General features: G+C 45.1%; 1 protein-coding gene across 3 annotated transcripts in view; it reads left to right on the plus strand.

The window, feature by feature from the left end:
- ATP2A3 (ATPase sarcoplasmic/endoplasmic reticulum Ca2+ transporting 3) overlaps positions 1-19,082 on the plus strand; it is an 86,762-nt gene that overhangs the window by 46,581 nt on the left and 21,099 nt on the right. For all 3 annotated transcript variants that reach the window (XM_081843485.1, XM_081843486.1, XM_081843487.1), the window contains 3 exons: positions 11,592-11,680; positions 16,579-16,681; positions 17,189-17,320. In XM_081843485.1, coding sequence (XP_081699611.1) covers positions 11,592-11,680; positions 16,579-16,681; positions 17,189-17,320 — 324 coding nt within the window. The remainder of the gene's footprint in view (positions 1-11,591; positions 11,681-16,578; positions 16,682-17,188; positions 17,321-19,082) is intronic.

The raw sequence follows: 19,082 nt of genomic DNA on the forward strand, positions 1-19,082 counted from the left end.
TCAATGTCTGGACTGGGACAGGTGGTGGCAGCAATAGAGTGGAGATGTCTCTTAAGCCTTTCCTGAGAGTTGCAGCTGCATGAATGACCTGAGTTAATTTCTTTTTTCCTTTTGCAATGAATGTGGGGGAGGCAGCAAGCCGTTCTATGCAAAACTGATGGGGTCGTGTTCAGTGGTAGAAGCATCTCTTACTAATCCGCTGGTGGGAGGGAACAGCTCATCTCTCTAGGAAGCTGCATTGCAGAGTTGGGTAAACAGGGGAAGATTTTTCCCTGATTCTATCATAAGCAAGAGCCTGGCTTGCTGTTGGAATCTACCAGTCAGGGGCTTCTTCTCTCCCCCCCCCCCAATATTTTTATTGTTTTTCGTTTAAATCCAAGAACATATAACTACCGTAGCTCGTCCAGCAGTTGTTTCATATTATGTTTCATATGCAGTATGAAACACAAGCAATATGTTTATTTATGTATTATCAATTCAAGTAGCCTTGCCACAGAGATGCTTGTGTTGAGGGTGGAATAATGCAATGTTTTTCAAAAAGATGTTGCCTGGTGTGCCATGGGAAAAATTGAAAAATTCGAAAGATTTAAAAATAAAGTATTTTATAATTTTTCATATTTCTGTTTACTTACTATTTCATAATAAAGTAATTATAAAATACTTTCTTTGTGTTTATTTGATTCCTATTCAAGAGAATTACTTTATATATAGTCAATATAGGCACAGAGTTAATTTTTTTAACATTTTCTAATGGTGGTGTGCCTCGTGATTTTTTTCATGAAACAAGTGTGCCTTTGCCCAAAAAAGGTTGAAAAACACTGGAATAATGGCATCTTCTGTCTCATTTATAAAGGAGAAGAAAGGAAGCCAAGTCTCACAAAAAGTGTCTATCCCTGAAGTGCATTTAATTACCCTTCTGTGGTGAGATAGAGCCACATTCCAAATTTTATTTAGCCAGATTTCAATGGGGATTTCTGTAGATTGTTTCCGGTATCAGACTATTGTTAATCGGGCTGCTGATAACAGGAAAAAACAATAAACCTCTGCATTTAAGGTTATTGTTTAAATTTGAGCCTAATGATAGCAAGGCAAGACAACAGGAAGGCACCTTCACTCTTCTTGTCTCCGCGTCTGCTAAAAACAATTTTTGTTTAGACAAGTTTACCCAGACGTGTAGAATGTTGCCATGTGTTTTAATCTGTTTTTAGCTCATTGTTGATTTTAGTTATATTTGAATGTTTTAAATAGCTGTTTTTAACTTTTATAGCTTTAGTCCTTCTGTAAAATGCTTTGAAGCTTTGTGTTTTTAAAAAATAATCAAGCAGTCTATACATTGTATGAAATAAATAAGCGTTTTAAGAGTAAGGCTGCAATACTTAGTGGGTTCATTGGTCAAGCAAGGGATGGGGAACCGAAATATTTTGAGGTCCCTGGGCCAAAAAAAATAGGTCCCCACCTCTGCAATGCTAAAGACCTTCCACTGAAGATATTAAAACCCAGGCAGGCAGATATCAGTAGGATCATTCCTTCAGGTATTTAGATCCCCAGTTGCTGGGGCTTTGACGTCATCCTTTGCACCTGCAGGGGAGAATCCGCATTCAAGTCCATTCTAAGGACAGGTGCTGTCTAAATTTCCAAGAGTGAAATGCTGGATCCGTTGGATAAATATTTATTCTTCCAGGCACCAAACGTCTCTGGGAGAAGATTCAAATTCTTAGCTAATGTTTAACCATCAGGAGTTCCCTGGTTAAATAAAGGCAAAGGCTTAATAGCAGGAATATGGAAATTGTTAGTAGGTTTGCACACTTGATTACAAAGTTAAATATTTGCTTGGCTGCTGTGGAACACCCCCTTCTCCAGTGAAGATGTTATTTGTCACTAAACAGCTTGGCTCACATCCTGCCCTTACCATTGTGTAAACTGGGAGAATCCTGTATAAATGGTTAGCTTGGCAGTAGACTGCAGAGAAGGAGTGGAAAGTTGGAAGGTTGATGTGTAGAAAGCATTAGCTAACAGCACTTACAGGCCTACAGCTTTGCATAGCAAATGGCTCCTAGACCATTGGCAGCCTTTGGAAATGAATGCCAGGAAGGGTCTGGTCTCAGAATTTTATTGGATGCTACTGAACGCGAAATTTGGTGATTTCCATGGCCTGCAGAATGTTGGGGGACAGATCTTGAAAAAGCCTTTTCTGGTTCAGCTTGTTAGGGCGTCTCTCGTTGGACCTCTGCCCCACACAAGACAACAATCTCAGTTTCAGTGAGGGAAGCCTCTTTGAAACTAATTGCCTGTTGGTGCCTCACTCTAGGAAAATCAAGTCCTTCGTGGAGTGCATAGTTTAACTATGGAACTCACATCCACAGTAGGCATGAGGGACAGGTCATCATCGGGATGTTTGGCCTACAGCATTGAAATGTCTTAGGACAGCCCTCCCCTCCCCTCTGCCACCTGTTTTGGAGATTTGTTTTTTTCCTTGATGCAAAAATTTGAATTTCTTTTTAATCAGCCAGAGAAGATACAGCCCTGGGCAGAGTTAATTAAAAGACTAATTAATGACAGAACTCTCTTGTGGCCCTCTGGGATTTGCTGAAATGCTTTTTAAATAAATAAATAAATAAATAAATAAATAAATAAATAAATAACAGATTGATCAGGGCTGCAACTTGTTTAAATCCCGCCCTGTACAGTTTCTACAGGATTGAGTAGGCTTTTGGTCAGCAACACTTCCAAGATATGACTCATCCGCCTCTTCCCACCTCACCAAATTTAATTATCATGCACGGGCAGCTTCGTTCCTGATGACTCGTGGGCCTGTTTTTAGCACTGACCTCTCGGTCACCCAGAAGAAAGCTGTCAATCTAAAGACATCGTTGAGACGTGACAAGAAGGGGGCACTTTTGGTGGGTGGTTCCTGTGTCCTATTGGAGGATGGGGAAGATGCATAGCCTGAGGGTAACTCCGAGATCAGCACTGTTCTGTGAGGCACAGGCCGCCTCAGTGGCAAGGAGTGTCCATTAGGACCTGCGAGACCAGAGTTAAAACTATGATACCTCTTTAAGCCATCATGGCTTCCCCCAGAGCATCCTGGGAGCTGTAGTTTGTAAAGGGGACTGTGAGTTGTTCGGAAACCCGTATTCCACTCCCAGAGCTACAGTTCCCAGAGTGGAATTCCTCTTCACAGGGAACCGTGGGAACTGCAGCTCTGTGAGGGTGTTTCCTGACAATCTTCAGCGTCCTTAACAAACTGCAGCTCCCAGAATTCCCCTCTCAGAGCTACAATTCCCCGAGTTGCCTGTGAATATGAATGGGCCGTTAAACCATTTTAGTCCTCTGAGGGGAGGGAATAGGGTGTCTCCTAACAACTGTGTAGCTCCCAGAATCCTTTGCTGGAAGCCATGGCTGTTAATGGTCTCCAAGTGCCCCGAAAATGCCACGACTGTCACAAAAAGAGCTGTCACAGTAAGAGCTGTTCGACAGTGGAATTTGCTGCCAAGGAGTGTGGTGGAGTCTCCTTCTTTGGAGGTCTTTAAGCAGAGGCTTGACAACCATATGTCAGGAGTGCTCTGATGGTGTTTCCTGCTTGGCAGGGGGTTGGACTCGATGGCCCTTGTGGTCTCTTCCAACTCTATGATTCTATGATTCTATGAAAAACACTTAAGCCATTGTGGCTTCTCGCTATGTCACACAGAGTCCTTAATTCTGCAAGCACGGAAAGGGGGCGGAGGCCCAGCCCCCTTGCGGTGGCGCAGCAGGACCCATGAGAAGGGGAGGTGTGGGGTGCCAGCTGCTGTCGGTGCTCTCCTCAGCTCTGCCAGCCGGTACTGCTCAATTGTGGTGGTGGTGGCAAGAGTGGCCTTAGGGGCCCCAGCTCATGTAGGCACACAGGGGCCCCTAAGGGCGGTCCCTCCAACCACTGACCATAGAGACTACGTTACTGGCATGGAGGTACCGCCTTGTAAACATTTCTTGTGGGTGCCTCCTCTGACGCCCAAGGCGGACTGATGGAAGCCCCACAGTTTTGCCATATATCCTCTAAGTTTCACATATATAACCGAGACATTTGCAGGTACAGTACTCTTACATACAGTGGTGCTTCGCAAGACGAAATTAATCCGTTCCGTGATTCTCTTCGTCTAGCGGTTTTTTCGTCTTGCGAAGCAAGCCCATTGACGGCTTAGTGGATTAGCGCTATTAGCGGCTTAGCGGCTTTTAGCGGCTTAGCGGATAAGCAGATAAGCGGCTTAGCGGCTTAGAAAAAGGGGGGGGGGAGGGAAAAAAATCGGAAAAACTCGCAAGACATTTTCGTCTTGTGAAGCAAGCCCATAGGAAATTCGTTTTGCGAAGCACCTCCAAAACGGAAAACCCTTTCATCTAGCGGGTTTTTCGTCTTGCGAGGCATTCATCTTGCGGAGCACCACTGTACTCCTCTTGGTGGCAGCCATTTGGGGCAGCTCAGTCAGCCCCATTCTTTTCCTATATTCCATTGGCAGTGCTCATATATACGGGATGCCGGGGGATGAGGACTCTGATGTAGAAGGGAATGTCCCTATTTTCATTTGAGGAATGTTGGGGGGGGGGTTATGCAATCCTAGTGCTTTAAACGTTATAGGGTGAGCATGTCCTCTTGTGCAGCATGTCTAGTTATTAGTCAATGTTTCTGTGTCCTTGCTTCTACACCCCCCCTTTTTTTGAGGGACAGCTGAACCATCATCCTTTAGACCCTTTTAATCTGTTCTTGAAAAAATCAGGAGGCCTCTTTGTATGAGGTGCCGGGCTAAGCAAATCCCTTTATCGCTCTGTTTGAGTTCCCCGCCTCATCAACAAGGTATTTAGTTGGCAAGCTTTTAAGTGTGTGTTCAGGTTGCTGAGTAGGAGATGAGATAATTAATGATAAGACTTTGGGGATGGTGGCTCCCGGCTCAAGCTGCTGTGGATTTGGGCTCAGCATTTCAAAGGGATGGCGGAGAGAGAGATGCGAGGCCCTGCGTTTTCCATTTTCCTTCTGCCTCTCTGAAGAGAAATATTTTTTTCCAGAAACAAAAGGATATTATCATGTTGCTTTTTCTCCCCCTTCAGAAATGTTAGCCTGAGCTTGGAGGTCTGGCCTGTATAGCTTTTTGGATATTTGAAATAAGAAATTGACTTGCTGGATTAGTTAATGGGAATAGCTAGGTGAGCAGCAACCCACGAGTACTTCCTACTTTTGCTTGCAACAATAAATATCAACTCAAAAATGCATAAAAGACCGTACTTCTTAGCAACCAGGAAGATGTTTACTGAGGTACCACCTGTTCTTGTTGACTGTAGTTCTGAGGAAGTTTTTCATCTATATTTGGTTGTAAGTCTTCCTGCTATGTACAAAAGAATATGAAACCCTCTCTGTTCCTTTCTCCTCAAATCATATACTGTTCTTGTTTTATTTCTTCCGTGTAGCATACCAGGATTTCTTTTCATTCTGGACTCCCATCTATGGTATTTAAGAGACTTCGCTAACATAAATATCCACTGAAAACACCACAATGCACCAAAGACTGTTTGCTCTTCCTTCCTGTTTGCATTGCCTCAGCCTCTCCTGTGTCCCCTCAGATGTGCACACATTTCCTGGGTTGCCAGGATTAGATACCCACCCTTCACTCTGAACAGATGAGAGGTCCAAGTGCCTTCATCCCCCATTGATTGGCAGTTGCGATGGGGGAGACGCTAATGTGGGGAAGACATTCCCCCCATGGCATTCAGTGTGATGCTCAGAAACAGACCAGTAGTTGTTGCAGCTGTTCAAGCACTGCCCGGATGTGTTGCCAAATTATCCACCCAGCATCTGCAGTTCGTACTAATTGAACTTTCCAAGAAGTCTCCAAGCAACCCCATGTACGTTATATTGAGGTTCCCATGTGGATTTCCCCCCTCATTGTACACATTTCTTAATGCATTCTGTTCTAATGCATGGATTTTATTTTATTTTTAAATACAAATGGAGACTGTTTTGAGCCAAAAACTATGTGGCGAAATTCAGAGAAGTGTGAAATCTGAAAGATAATTATGTTCTGATCTTCACATTAGCCCAGGAGATGTGGATCTGGTCTGTCCACAGAAATGGAAGCCCTTCAGCATTCTCAGGTGCCTCTGGCCATAAGGCCTTCCAACATTTCCCTGACAAGAATCGAGAGGTGCTTGTGGCACCCCAGTTCTCTTAGCATCTGCAGGGTGTGAAATGGCTGCCTGGGTGCTGGATGGAACCTTAGTGTACATGCATTTTGCATTCATATGCATGCGCGGTAGAGATTATATGCATCTTCCCCTCACTCAGAGATTTAGGCCTTAGGGCAGAGGTGTACCACTTGTGGCTCTGGGGTCTTATGGTTATCAAGCCACATGCACAGTCTTCTTAATTTTTTAAAATTGTTGTTGTCAAATGGACTCTTGCCCACTTGAAGATTCAAGCCTACCACTTGCCACCTGAAGGGGGTCTGGCAAAGCTGGAGGCTTCGGGTCAGACCTGAATCCCTAGATCTAGCAGAGAGGGATGTAGACTACAAAATCCAGCTGGCTGGCAGAAAATTCAGGAGAGATGAGGTTCCCAGGGGTATGGCATGTACCCACCTATGGATTAAGTCTCTCTTTAAAGACATAGGAATCTGGCTCAGCATTGTCTACACCAGGCATCCCCAAACTCGGCCCTCCAGATGCTTTGAGACTACAATTCCCATCATCCCTGACCACTGGTCCTGTTAGCTAGGGATGATGGGAGTTGTAGTCCCAAAACATCTGTAGGGCCGAGTTTGGGGGTGCCTGGTCTACACTGACTCTCCAGGGTTTCAGACGGGATATTTTCATCCCTACCAGGAGGTGCCAGGAATTGAACCTGGGATCTTCTGTATGCAAAGAAGATGCTCCGACACTGAGCTACGGATCTTCTCCCGACTTTTTGGTCACTTCATGTACCGGCCTGGGCATTTTTAGACGAAGGATTCAGGATTTGGCCTGTGGCATTCAGAAAGGCAACGCCGTATCCCATGGCAACCGAGCCCTGCATTCCTCTCCCTTACGAAGCTTTTGGTGGCCAGCGCAACCAAAGGCAGGGCTCAAGAGTTCAGCGGTGAGAGATCCAGCAGGTATTCTGCTCTGTGCACGGTTTGTGTGTGCTTTTTTTTTTTTTTAAATAAAAAGAACATCTTTCCAGGATGAATGTAAACACCCGAGCAGAAATAGCAGGGGGCTAATCCCCAAACCGGACGGGCAAGCGCTCAATCCTCCTCCAGCCAGTCTGAAAGGGGCTGGAGGGCAGCCAGTTCCACAAAGCCCCATTTACTTTAAAAGGCTTAAGGATGCAAGCTAACAGCTGCGTCAAAAAGATGGAAAACTCCACTGGCAAAGGACCAAAAAGCTCACTCATCTGGAGGAACCGACTCAAGGTCTTTTCTCACAGCTGTCCAAGAACAAGACAGGTGTGGCTTCGGTTAGGGCATGCCGACTTTCCGATCTTGTACTGTCAAGCTGCAGAGCCACTGGAAGTCATTGTCACCCCATAAAGCTGAATGTTGGAAGATTTAGGACAGATATCAGCTTCTAGAAGCAGCAGGAGGGGAGAGGCTTCTTGTGCACGGGTCCCACTTGCTGGTTTCTTACAGGCATGGTTGGCCACTGTGAGAACAGGATGTTGGACTAGATGGGCCATTGGCCTGATCCAGCAGGGCTCGCTTTGTGCTTTTACGTACCCAAAGATATGTACAGAGAGCCAGTGTGGTGTAGTGGTTAAGAGCGGTAGACTCGTAATCTGGGGAACCGGGTTCGTGTCTCCGCTCCTCCACATGTAGCTGCTGGGTGACCTTGGGCCAGTCACACTTCTCTGAATTCTCTCAGCCCCACTCACCTCACAGAGTGTTTGTTGTGGGGGAGAAAGGGAAAGGAGATTGTTAGCCGCTTTGAGGCTCCTTAGGGCAGTGATAAAGCCGGGATATCAAATCCAAACTCTACAAGCGTTCAGGCAGCTGTACGCACAAGCGCACAGGATGTAATGTGTGAACAGTCCTCATGACACAGCTGAATGTGCTCAGAGAATACAGAGCTGCTGTTTGGGTCTTCCCTGGATGTCTCTGTGCTGCTTCTCGGTCTTTCTCTCTCTCTCAAAAAGGGTTACTTTAAAAAATGAAATGAAATTGCAAGCTGGTTTTGACTGCCACAACTCAGCCCCCCTTCTCTTTGCTCAATCTGTCATCTTCCCCAAAATGCATCCTCCAGGCCAGGTATGTTCTGGTACATTAACCAGGTTTCAGCAGTGTTGACAGTCCAGTTACACTGAACAAAAGCCAGGAGGAAGTAACTGGGAATTTGGGGGCTGAGAAGACTCAAATGTATACAACTCATAAGAGCTCATTTTTATTTTCATCTTACTTTTTTTCTTCTTCTTCTTTTTGTTCTCATCTGGTTGGTGCCAGCTCATTCAGAAGAATTAGGTGGAAGAGGGTTGTTGCTGTTTTACTTTCTCATATCCAGCTATGTGTGGGGAATTGCTTATTGAATGCTGCCCCTACGTGATTTATATCCTGCAACCAAAAAATTAGGGTATATCTTGAGGTAGGTTCTTTCTCCTTGATGGATCTAATTATTCTGCTTCATAAAAAAAGAATGTATTCCCCCTGTCAAAGTCTGCACGTGGTACAGTCTACTCCTCCATGACCAGATTCTGCTTCCTGTGTATTATTTACAAGGATGTGTGTGCACTGCCACAAAAGTTGGTATGGTCCCCAATTCAGCGCTGCTGTGATCCAGGGTGCTTTGTACTGCTGCCCAGTTTGACTCAGGGTTTGTCTGACCTTCCAGTTCACTAGTGAGAAACAAAAGAACTGTCTAACCTTTCCACACCTTTTGACAGAAGTGGATGAAATTTGCAGGCTGCTTACCCCTCCAGAGTAGTTGAAGCCTGCCAAATCACAGGCAAATAGGCCCAGGGGCCGATGAGCCAAAAAAACCCTCTGAGGCACCCCACTTGGTCTCTGTATCCATCTTACCCACTCCCAGCATGCATTGGGAGAACAATATCAGGCCTTTCTGTCCCAACCACTAGCCGTTCCTGCCCTCTGAGACCCCTCAAGTGTCCATGCTTGGGTGTATTCCTTTGAATCTGGCAGACATAATTGTGGTGCTCATGAAAGGACCTGAAAAGCATAGTAATGTTCCACACACAACCCCAAATCAGAAATTAACCATGTGAGCTGGGCCCTTATAAATTTCCATCTCTAACAGATATTTTGGACAAAAAGGTAGGGGGGAATCCAGCTGTTTTTAATGAGATTTCCCTCTGCCCACGGAAGATAGAGTCCCTGCAAGGCTTGCTGCTTATTCTCCATTGCCTAATTTTAGAAAATGAAGTTGGATACAGTTGAAATGGTATATTCTCAGCCCCTTCCTTGAAAAACAAAGAGCAGAGGGCTTTGTTCCCTGCTTGATTTCTGGAGGGTAGGATTCCTTCACAATGGGTGGCGATGCTTAAGCATGTATCTTGCACTCAAAATGGCTGCCGAGATCTCTCATGAAAAAACAAGATTCCCCCCCCCCTACCTTCCTTCCTTCCTTCCTTCCTTCCTTCCTTCCTTCCTTCCTTCCTTCCTTCAACTGAAATTCTCCCAATAAAATATTATTAATAATAAAAAGAGTTATTTCCCAGCTTTCCTCCAAGGAGCTCGAGGTGGTATGTGTGGTTTTCTTAACAGTGTGTGTGTGGGGGTGTCTGTGTGAAAAGAAAACACCTGAGAGGGCCAAGTCAGTCTAGGGCCTGAGGGTCCTTCGCTAAGAAGCTGCTGCCTGCAATCCAAAGGATCGCCACATGAGGCAGCCTCACATGGATCATAGTAGCTCCTGACACCCATCGTTTTTCTTGCATGTGCTGCTTCAAAGCACAGGAGCATAACTAAAAGAGAAGCGTTGGCAACCCGTGCTGCCTTTGTGGAGTAATTCTGATATCCTCTTCATTCTCATAAATCATAGCAGTGTCTCTTGCTCATCTGGCATGGGTTGAGGTGGGGGTGTTCTGTAGATACCGTGGGCTTTCTGAAACCCCCGTAAATTCGCTTGGCTGAAGTGTTGTGCACATGGACCGGAACGCCAAGCTGCACTTCCCATTAATTAGTGGAGCTGCTCACCAAATTGTCCCTCTGCTGAATTCCTCCCTCGATCCTCTCCGTTCGGCTCCAGCGGAAATGTTTGCCAGAGCAGAACTAATGATGCTGAAACCCGTAGTTCTTCACTGTCAGGAATGTTTAGTGCACATAAGGTGAGAGAGTTGAGCTAGCGTAGTGGTAAGAAGCAGCGTAGTGGTAGAAGAAGAAGACATTTTGTCGCCAGAGGCAAAACAATATGGTGCCCATTCAGTGGTGTGGCGTGGGTTGCCAGTGCCCGGGGCCGTGCGGAGGGAGGAAAATGGAGTTCACATGCACATTGAAATGCCCAATGGCGTCCATGTCACCCGGGAGATCACAGCCACAAAGATAAGAAAAGAAGAGATGTTCTGTTGTCTGGAGAGGCTACTTCCCGGTTCTCAAGGAGATGCCATTTTCAATGGAGTCCAGCGACAGAAGCATGTAGCTGTATTGAGGCAGCACCAGGAGTTGAAATTTTGTGCCCCCAAACAATTTTGCTCCTGGGGCAACTGCCCTTGTGGCTTCCCCCACAGTATGCCACTGTGCCCTCCTCCCCCACCACCGTCGCTGCCTTCCCCCTGCCTCTTCTGCCTGAGGCGACTGGAAGCAACCCGGGGAAGCCCTGGCGCGCTGAAGAAAAAAGACCTAAAGAGGACATTTTGAGGCAGAGGCTACAGGCGATAAGTGCAGGAGGCCCAGATATGCTAGCCCTCACAGCTGTCCCCACCCTGAGGTGGCTGCCTCACCAGAGCTGAGCTGGCCCTGGCTAGAGTGCTAGACTAAGACTGGGGAGATCCGGGTTCAAGTCCCCACTCAGCCACAGAGCTGTGTGACCTTGTGATACGACAGTCCGTCTCTTACTCTCAACCTAGCCTACCACAAAAGGTGTTGTGAGCTTAAAATGGTGAACAGAACTTTATACACCATAACTTGTGCCAGTCATGGTTTGGTGAGATGTCTGAACCAAAATAAAAATAAAAATTGGGAAACATGCTGCCTCTGAACATGCCTGCACCAGAAGTAAGACCTGCTCTAGCTTTGATAGTGTTCTGAGCAAAGTGTCGCTTAGTGAGGGCCTCCTCCTCTGTCGGCGGATCCTGCACAACTTGCCTTGCTGTGATCGTGGTGCTCCAAGAAGCCCTGAGGGATTGCCTATGGCTTCATTGTCCACACGGCCACAGAGCAATGTTTGAATTGCAAGAAATACAGTTTAATAATCACCACCTAAGTTTGCCCCCCCTCTACCCTCCCCAACCCTGTTTCCTTTTGTGTTGTTTGTTAGCCTGTTTTAGTGGATTGTGTCTAAAATGCGCTTTTTGGCAGGAAGGCCAGGTATAAATGAACAAACGGGGAGAATGGGAGCATTACTACATTTTGAAAAATTATTACTCAGCCGTGTGGGATTCTTTTCATTGCTCACCTTTCCCTCTCTCCCTCTCTCTGCCTTTATTGCAGATGTTCATTGTTGAGAAGATAGAAGGAATCCATTGCAGCCTGCATGAGTTCACCATCTCCGGGTCTACATACACACCGGAGGGACAAATGTAAGCACTTGGCATTTCTCTTTGGCTTTATTTATCAAGTAGAGAGCTAGGAAAGTTATCTAGAGGCAGGCTCAGAAAGGAATGTCAACCAGGGTATACTTAATTAGATTAGAGATTTAATTTTAATTTCATTTATTTACTAGCAGCCTTGCACTTGGCTTTGCTCAGGAATTCTAAGAAACCAAAAAAACAAGGCAGTATTGGAAAATTCATTCTGCCATCTTGATTCAAAATGCTGTCCAATTGTATCTGAACATAGATGAAAACCTGCTCCTTGATCTCAGAAACCATCATGCCATATTTGATTTCAATATCTTAAGAAGTGTCCCAAGTGCATAGTGAACAAACAACTTTCCAAAAGGCCTAGTAGATTGTAATCCTCCTCCGAAATTTCTACAAATTTGAAAAGCAAGGTTAAAAACGTTTTAAATGCATAAAATTAAAGTTGCAGCTCTGGGTTGGCAGTGCTGGGGACACCCAGCATTAAATTTATTCTTTAGCCCCAGGATGTGCCATGTGGCATGGAGAGAGAACAGGAAGATCCCTTCTGTGAATCTTGCAAAACGCCTCTTCTGTTTGCTTTGGTTTTCCGGAACCTTCCAGCCGCCATCTTCCAATAAAACCCACCTACCACACACACACAAAATAACCAGTTGCCAGTTCTGCCATGTGCATTGATTTCCAGATGGTCTGGGTTTCATCCTTCACAAAGGGGGCACATGAGGCTTATTGTGCCCTTACTTAAAACATTAAAAATCTCTATGATCTAACAAGCTGTTAAAGGGGAGTTGATTTTTTTCTTTAAAAAAAGGAAGCTGGATGGGGGCAATTTTTAAGGCTGGCTGGGCCTGCTGAGAGTTACTGTCCAGTAACACCTGGAGGTTTTCCGTCCTTGGGTTAAACCCCCTCTCTTCCTGTGCCACACCTCTGATCTAACTATTCGCACAGCTCTGATCTAACTATCCCTGCCCTTTCATTGCCATTTTTCCTTTATTTTATATTAAATCTCCTGGGTTTTTTAAAAATATAGTAACAAATATATAACACAGCATCCTCACACCCATAACAGATATCAGATGACACATTAACATAAATTATTCTTATTAACCCATGCAAATTATCCAAATCTCCATCATATAATGTATCGGGCACAGCACAAATGTTTTTTCTTTTTAAAATCCATCATGGATAATTGTTCCTAGGGAAGGCTATATTTCAAGCTGTGCTGTTCAGGATAGCCATATCTGCAAAGATGAATTGGAGAGTTTACCTTCTAAGACCTGTTTCGTTTTGAAAGAATGACCACTCTACTGTACTGCATCAAATTTGTCTGTTTTCCTTTTTGTTTTCTTCCTTTAATTGCTTTCAAGTTATGAGTTATTTTCTCAGGGATAGCCAGTTGCCAGACATCTTTATTCTGTAAGTCCGAAGATAATTCTTTTAAGGCCTTCTGGGTTTGAGCGCTAGATTTTCTATGGCTGGTTTTTGAAAAACAATTTCCTGATTTGGTCCTCATATAACCATGTTCACTAAAAAATTCTGCATTCTATCCAGTGGCTGTCACGCTCAAAGTAGACCCGTTGACAATAATAGATATAGAATTGTACAATTATAGAGTTGGAAGGGACCCAGAGGGTCATCTAGTCCAACCCCCTGCAATGCAGGAATCACAACTGAGGAATCCCACCTCTGTTGGAAAGCCTCCAGTGAAGGAGAGTCCAACACCTTCCAAAGAAGTCAACTCCTATGACTAACATAAAACCATTAATTTCTCTGGGGTATGAGTATGACTAACATTGGATACGACCTTCGGGTTCCACATTTTAATTTATTTGAATTTAGTTTTGCCATGGAGCACTGCGGTGGTGTCATTAGGGGCATGTAAGCTGCTCAGATCCTGCTCCAAACCAGTCGGAATTCGTGATGCAGTTCATGAGGCTGTAAATCACCAGGGTCAAGTCACTTTTTTATCCAGTTTTGAATCTTGGGCTATTTTAAGAGGCGCACCCATGGGAAACAGCAAGTGGAATAAAGCTCCACTTGGAAGAATGTACAGCAAATTGCTTTGGAATGGGTGGAGCCTAAGCAGAGCAAGGGAGAATTGCTGCAGGTTTAGCTCCGGGATCTGTGGCGATCCACATCTCTCACTCAAGGGTTGCACAAGCAGGATCTACCATGTAAATAGTGTCAATTTATACTTGGGGCGGGACACACCTCATAAGGATTGGTTTCTCTCCATTTCCTATTTCTCCAATCTTCAGCGTGCACCAGTGTAACTTTTATTCGGCTCCTCCGGCTTCTAAATTTTCAGCAGCCAGAAAACTTTCCAGCAGATCTCTGTGGCCACACGTTCTAGAAACTTACCAGTACATATTAAAAAAACAAACAAACAAGGAAGCTAAAATACTCTGCTCCTTTTTCCACATTCCTATGGAGTTTCAGCAAAAACAAAACCTTGGCAGGAGATCTAGAATTATTTGAGTGTAAGAGTGTGTTAATTCCCTTCTCCTCTTCGATATATAAACTTTTTTCTCCCCCCCCCCACAGACTCTAATGATCCCTTAATTAGCAAAGAACTTTTCCATCACAGCTGTGCTTAGTCCAAGACATTTGCTAATGTCTCATGAAAGGGTACAATTTGTCACTCCGTTCGAAACAGCTCGTTGACAGAAGGCCTCCTTCCGGCCTTCCAAAAATGGCTTTTCCACAGGGATTTAATCGGGCAGGCTCAGGGTCTAATTTGAGCAGTCTGGATAGGGGGTGGGCAGCCCTCAGCCTGGGATTTGGGAAGGACTCTGCTTCTGGGGGCGGGGGCCCAGAGGGTCAGCACCCCTCCAGTTAAAACAAGCTTGAGGTAGTAGCGGGCGGGAAGGACCTCTGCCAAAGACCCCATTGCCAGTCAAAACAGACAGTACTGAACTAGATGGACCAAAGGCCTGCCTTAGTGTAGGGCAGCTTCGTGGGAGGAGAGCCTCTGAGAACGTACAAAGTCCGTTTTCAGTATTTCTGAGTGGTCATAGCCTGGCACTGCATACGAAGCTGCCTGTTCCATTTCAGAAAAGACGTTCAGGACAGACAGCTCCATATGAGGCACAAGCTGGAGCAAGTTAAGAACCTAAGGGCGCCTGCAGGATCAGGCCAGTGGGGACCCATCTAGTCCAGCATCCTGTTCTCACAGGGTCCGACCAGATGCCTTTTCTGGGAAACCCGCAAACAGGACCTCCTGCTGTTTCCAGCAACTGGGATTCAGAAACATTGCTGTTTCCGACTCTGGAGGTAAAGCAGCGCCATAGTAACCTGAATCTTCCAATATCTGTCCTGAATCTTCCAATATCGGACGTCCCCAAATTCTAGTGTTATGAGAGAGGGAGGAAAACTTCTCTATGCACTTTCCCTGTGTCCCACATAATTTTATAAACTTCTATCCTGCCGTCTCTTAGGGCTTATCGACACTTCCGTTTGCCCTACCGCTTTCCCCCAAGGAAACCCGATCTTTGGCGCAGAATTGGAACAAATGGCAAGCGAGTTTATTGCAAAATAGTGGGTTTTCTGAGGGAAAGCAACAGGGCAAAGGCAAAACCATTCAGACCCATGCACAGGACCCAGGCAGAAGTGCGGACGATCCCTTGCACAGGGTTTCTCTAAGAAGTCACAAATCTTTCCACATAGTGGAGTCACTGCATACCCTTAATCATTTTAGTTTCCCTTTTCCAACTCTGTAATAATCCTTTTTGAGGCAAGGCGAGCAGAATGGTGAGGTGACCAGCACTCGAAATTGCTGGTTGCCCCCTAGAATGTTCCAGAATGTTGCCGCGGCAACAAAGCCTTAGAGACCCCGTCTGTACAATATATTTAAACAGTATCATCTCATGGTAACAAGTCATGACTTGCCCCCACCCCCCAATAATCCTGCAGACCACTGTTCCCCTCACTGGTTTTAGTCAGTTTTATGGAATGCTAATAAAATACAATTTTATTTAAAATTGCAATTGCTGCAAGGGACAGAAAAATCCCTAAGCCATCTGCTGAGACCCTCTGCGATTTTTAAGCGGTCCATGGGAGGGAAAAGTTTGTGAACCACTGGACTGCGTTATTTATATAGCAGGTCAGGACAGAAATCCCAGAGACAGATAAAGAATAAAAACAAATAAACAAATGGTTCCATTCTTTTGTTCATTATCTCCTGGTGCAAACAGTCCCGGTTTGTTTTGATTTCAAGTGCAGGTATAAGGTTCATCCCCTTTTATTCTTGTTGATGGATGAACACTTACTATGCTTACATTCTATTCTGGGTTAAGGATTATCAGTGTTTGAGAAGTCATTCTGTATTTCAATTGTTTCGTAAGTTGTTTGGTGACGCTTCGTTAAAGGCGATGAGCAAAGATATAATACCACAATACCTCAAGGAACGCCTCTCTCCATATGAACCTGCCTGAGATCATCTTCTGAGGCCCTTCTTCATGTGCCTCTTCCACAAGAGGGCCAGAGGGCGGCAATATGAGAACCGGCCTTTTTTGCAGTGGCTCCCCATTTGTGGGATGCTGTTTACACCTTTAGGCACCAGGCAAAAACGTTCCTCTTTAACCAGGCCTTTGGTTGATTTGACATCCTATGCCCTTTTAAAATGTGTTGGGGAGGGGGGATTATTGGGTTGCTCTTGCTTTTATTTTTATTATGTATTTTGTGCTTTTATATTGTGATTTTATCTTGTGGACTGCCCTGAGTCTTGCGAGTATACAAATAACAATAACAACAGTACAATAACTCCTGTCCCTTTTAAAGTTATCCCAGTGATTTGAAATGTCTTAACTTGTAATGCCAGTAAAGGTATTTGTATTATAACAACAGTAAATAATGTTAGTTAATAATGACAATATCCCTCCACTTTTAAATGGCAGCTTCAAGAATGACAGGCCTGTTCGCTGTGGACAGTATGACGGCCTGGTGGAACTCGCCACAATTTGTGCCCTTTGCAACGACTCCTCCCTAGATTACAATGAGGTGGGTTGTGCTTGAAACCAGTTTGTTTATTATAATGATTGTGAATGTTTTCAATAGGTTTTTTTAAAAAATAAAAATTATTGTTATATTTTTGTAAACTGCTTTGAGGTTTGTTTGTTTGTTACAATCAGGTGGTATATAAATATTTATGAAATAAAATATCTGTAATTTGGGGCACTGAATTTTTTCTTACTGTTATTTTCCTTTCTAGACAATAATAATGATGATAGTCTTCAATATTTATTACATTCATATCCCCCACCTTTCCAAGGAGCTCCCATTTTATCCTCACAACAACCCTGTGAGGTAATCTGGACTGAGAGAAAGTGATGTTCAGAAACACACATTGTCTTCCTTTGCATTGTGGAAAGTGTTGATAAAAGCTTATTAAAAGAAGGAAGAAACACACATTTCCAGAAAACCCACAGCACTGGGTTCTATGAGAACTATATTACATATTTCTTTTTCTGCTTGCTGTTCTTCCCCCTTTTCCCTTCCTGTTAACAGTCCAAGAAAGTCTACGAAAAGGTGGGCGAAGCCACAGAAACGGCCTTGACATGCCTAGTGGAGAAGATGAACGTTTTCGACACGGATACCAGCAGCCTCTCCAAAGTCGAGAGGGCCAACGCATGCAATACAGTGCGTAAGACGTTAATTTTCCTTCTGCTTCCTTGCGCTCAGCTGGGGCAGCCAGAGAAGAGAGGTTCGGGTGGCCTAGGATTGCTTGCTACACTGGGGGGGTCAGCAACCTACATCCCTTGGGCCACAAGCAGCCCATGGGAGAACTTCAAAGTCCCTCAGTAAGAGTTCAGTTTGGGCCTATGTCCAGAGTGATCTGGTGTTGGAAAGAGAGGTGAAAGGGAAAGGGGGTGGCAGAGAGAGAGGGAGAGAAGGGGTGGGAAAAGAGAAAGAAATTGGGTGGCCTGCCCTCTTTTGGTTCTGGCTGCACCCACCACTGGCTTTGGCCACACACACACAGTCAGTGTGTGGCTCCTGACAGAATATCCTAGGGTTGCCATACATTCAGACTTTCTCAGACGTAGCCAGGATTCAACCTTCGAAAACTGGGCAGCTTGCTTTAAATGTCCGGGGAAATATTTGTGTCTGGATTTTAACTTTTTGAAATCTGGCAACCCCATAATATCCCCAAGATAATTTGTTCCTTGAAAGAAAAAAGGTTGCCCACTCCATCCTTTCATACTCTCCAACATTTCTGTGATGAAAATAGGGATGTCCTGAGGAAAAGTGGGACATTCCGGGATCAAGCCAGAAACCGGGACGGCTTCTGTAAATCTGGGGCTGTCCCTGGAAAATACAGACACTTGGAGGAGCTGGCCGCCACCCCAATATCTCTTTGTTTCTCTCAAACACACTCACTCATTCTCTGTCTTTCAGTCGCTTGATCACACCCTCTTTCTATCAGACATGCTCAAAACAGGAGGGATTTCTGGAGCTTAGAAAAGCTAGTTGAGAAGGGAGGGAATTATGAAGGGCAACTGATAATAGCACCAGATAAGCATTGACTTTCTTGGCAGCACCGGCTTTCGGGTCTTTGCAGGAGCCTTGGCACCAAGATGGATCTCTTCGTTTGTTACCGTAGTTTTCCGTGTATAAGACACCCCCATGTATAAGATGACACCTATTTCTTTTAAACCCCAAATTAAGAAATTAAGTTGTTTAGGGTGTGGGGGAGGTCACTTCCGCCAATCACTCACCCATCTGCCCACCACTGACAGTTGCTTGCCACAGCCACTGCCAATCGCACACCTTGCCGCAGCTGCCAATCGCCTGCCCGCCTAGCCACAGCCACCAATCACCTGCCCAGTTGCTGCAGCCACAACCAATCGCCAGCAGGCCTTGCTGCAGCTACCAATCACCTGCCCAATCACTCCCCCCTCTGCATTCACTATCCGTGTATAAGACGACACCCAATTTTTGCCCATTTTTTTAAAGCAAAAAGCATCATCTTATACACAGAAAAATACGGCAGATTATTCCATTGAGTTGTGGGCTGCGTAATCCCATTAATCCCCGTGCAAAACATCACCCGAGATGCGCTGCACACCTGCCTGATTGAAAGCCAAAGCGAATGGAAGTTCTACTGAGTCATCCAACCCCTTAAAATGAAGCCCCTCTCGAGTCTTTGCCTTCCTGCTTGCAGGAACACCCTTGGTGCTGGAACTCATAAGAACATAAGAGGAGCTCTTCTGGATTAGAGGCCGGTGGCCCGTCTGGTCCAGCATCCCATCCTCACAGGGGCCAACCAGATGCCCGTGGGATACTGGATGTAGATCTGACTACTGGCAGCCATCCAGATTTTCCTCTGAATGCTGGGTTCATCTATAGGCAGCTGGGAATCTGAAGACTAGAAAGATGAGGTTTGTGAGGAAATGGCATTATG

Source organism: Podarcis erhardii (assembly GCF_964252035.2).
Source record: "Podarcis erhardii genome assembly, chromosome: 16".
NCBI classification, from domain to species: domain Eukaryota; kingdom Metazoa; phylum Chordata; class Lepidosauria; order Squamata; family Lacertidae; genus Podarcis; species Podarcis erhardii.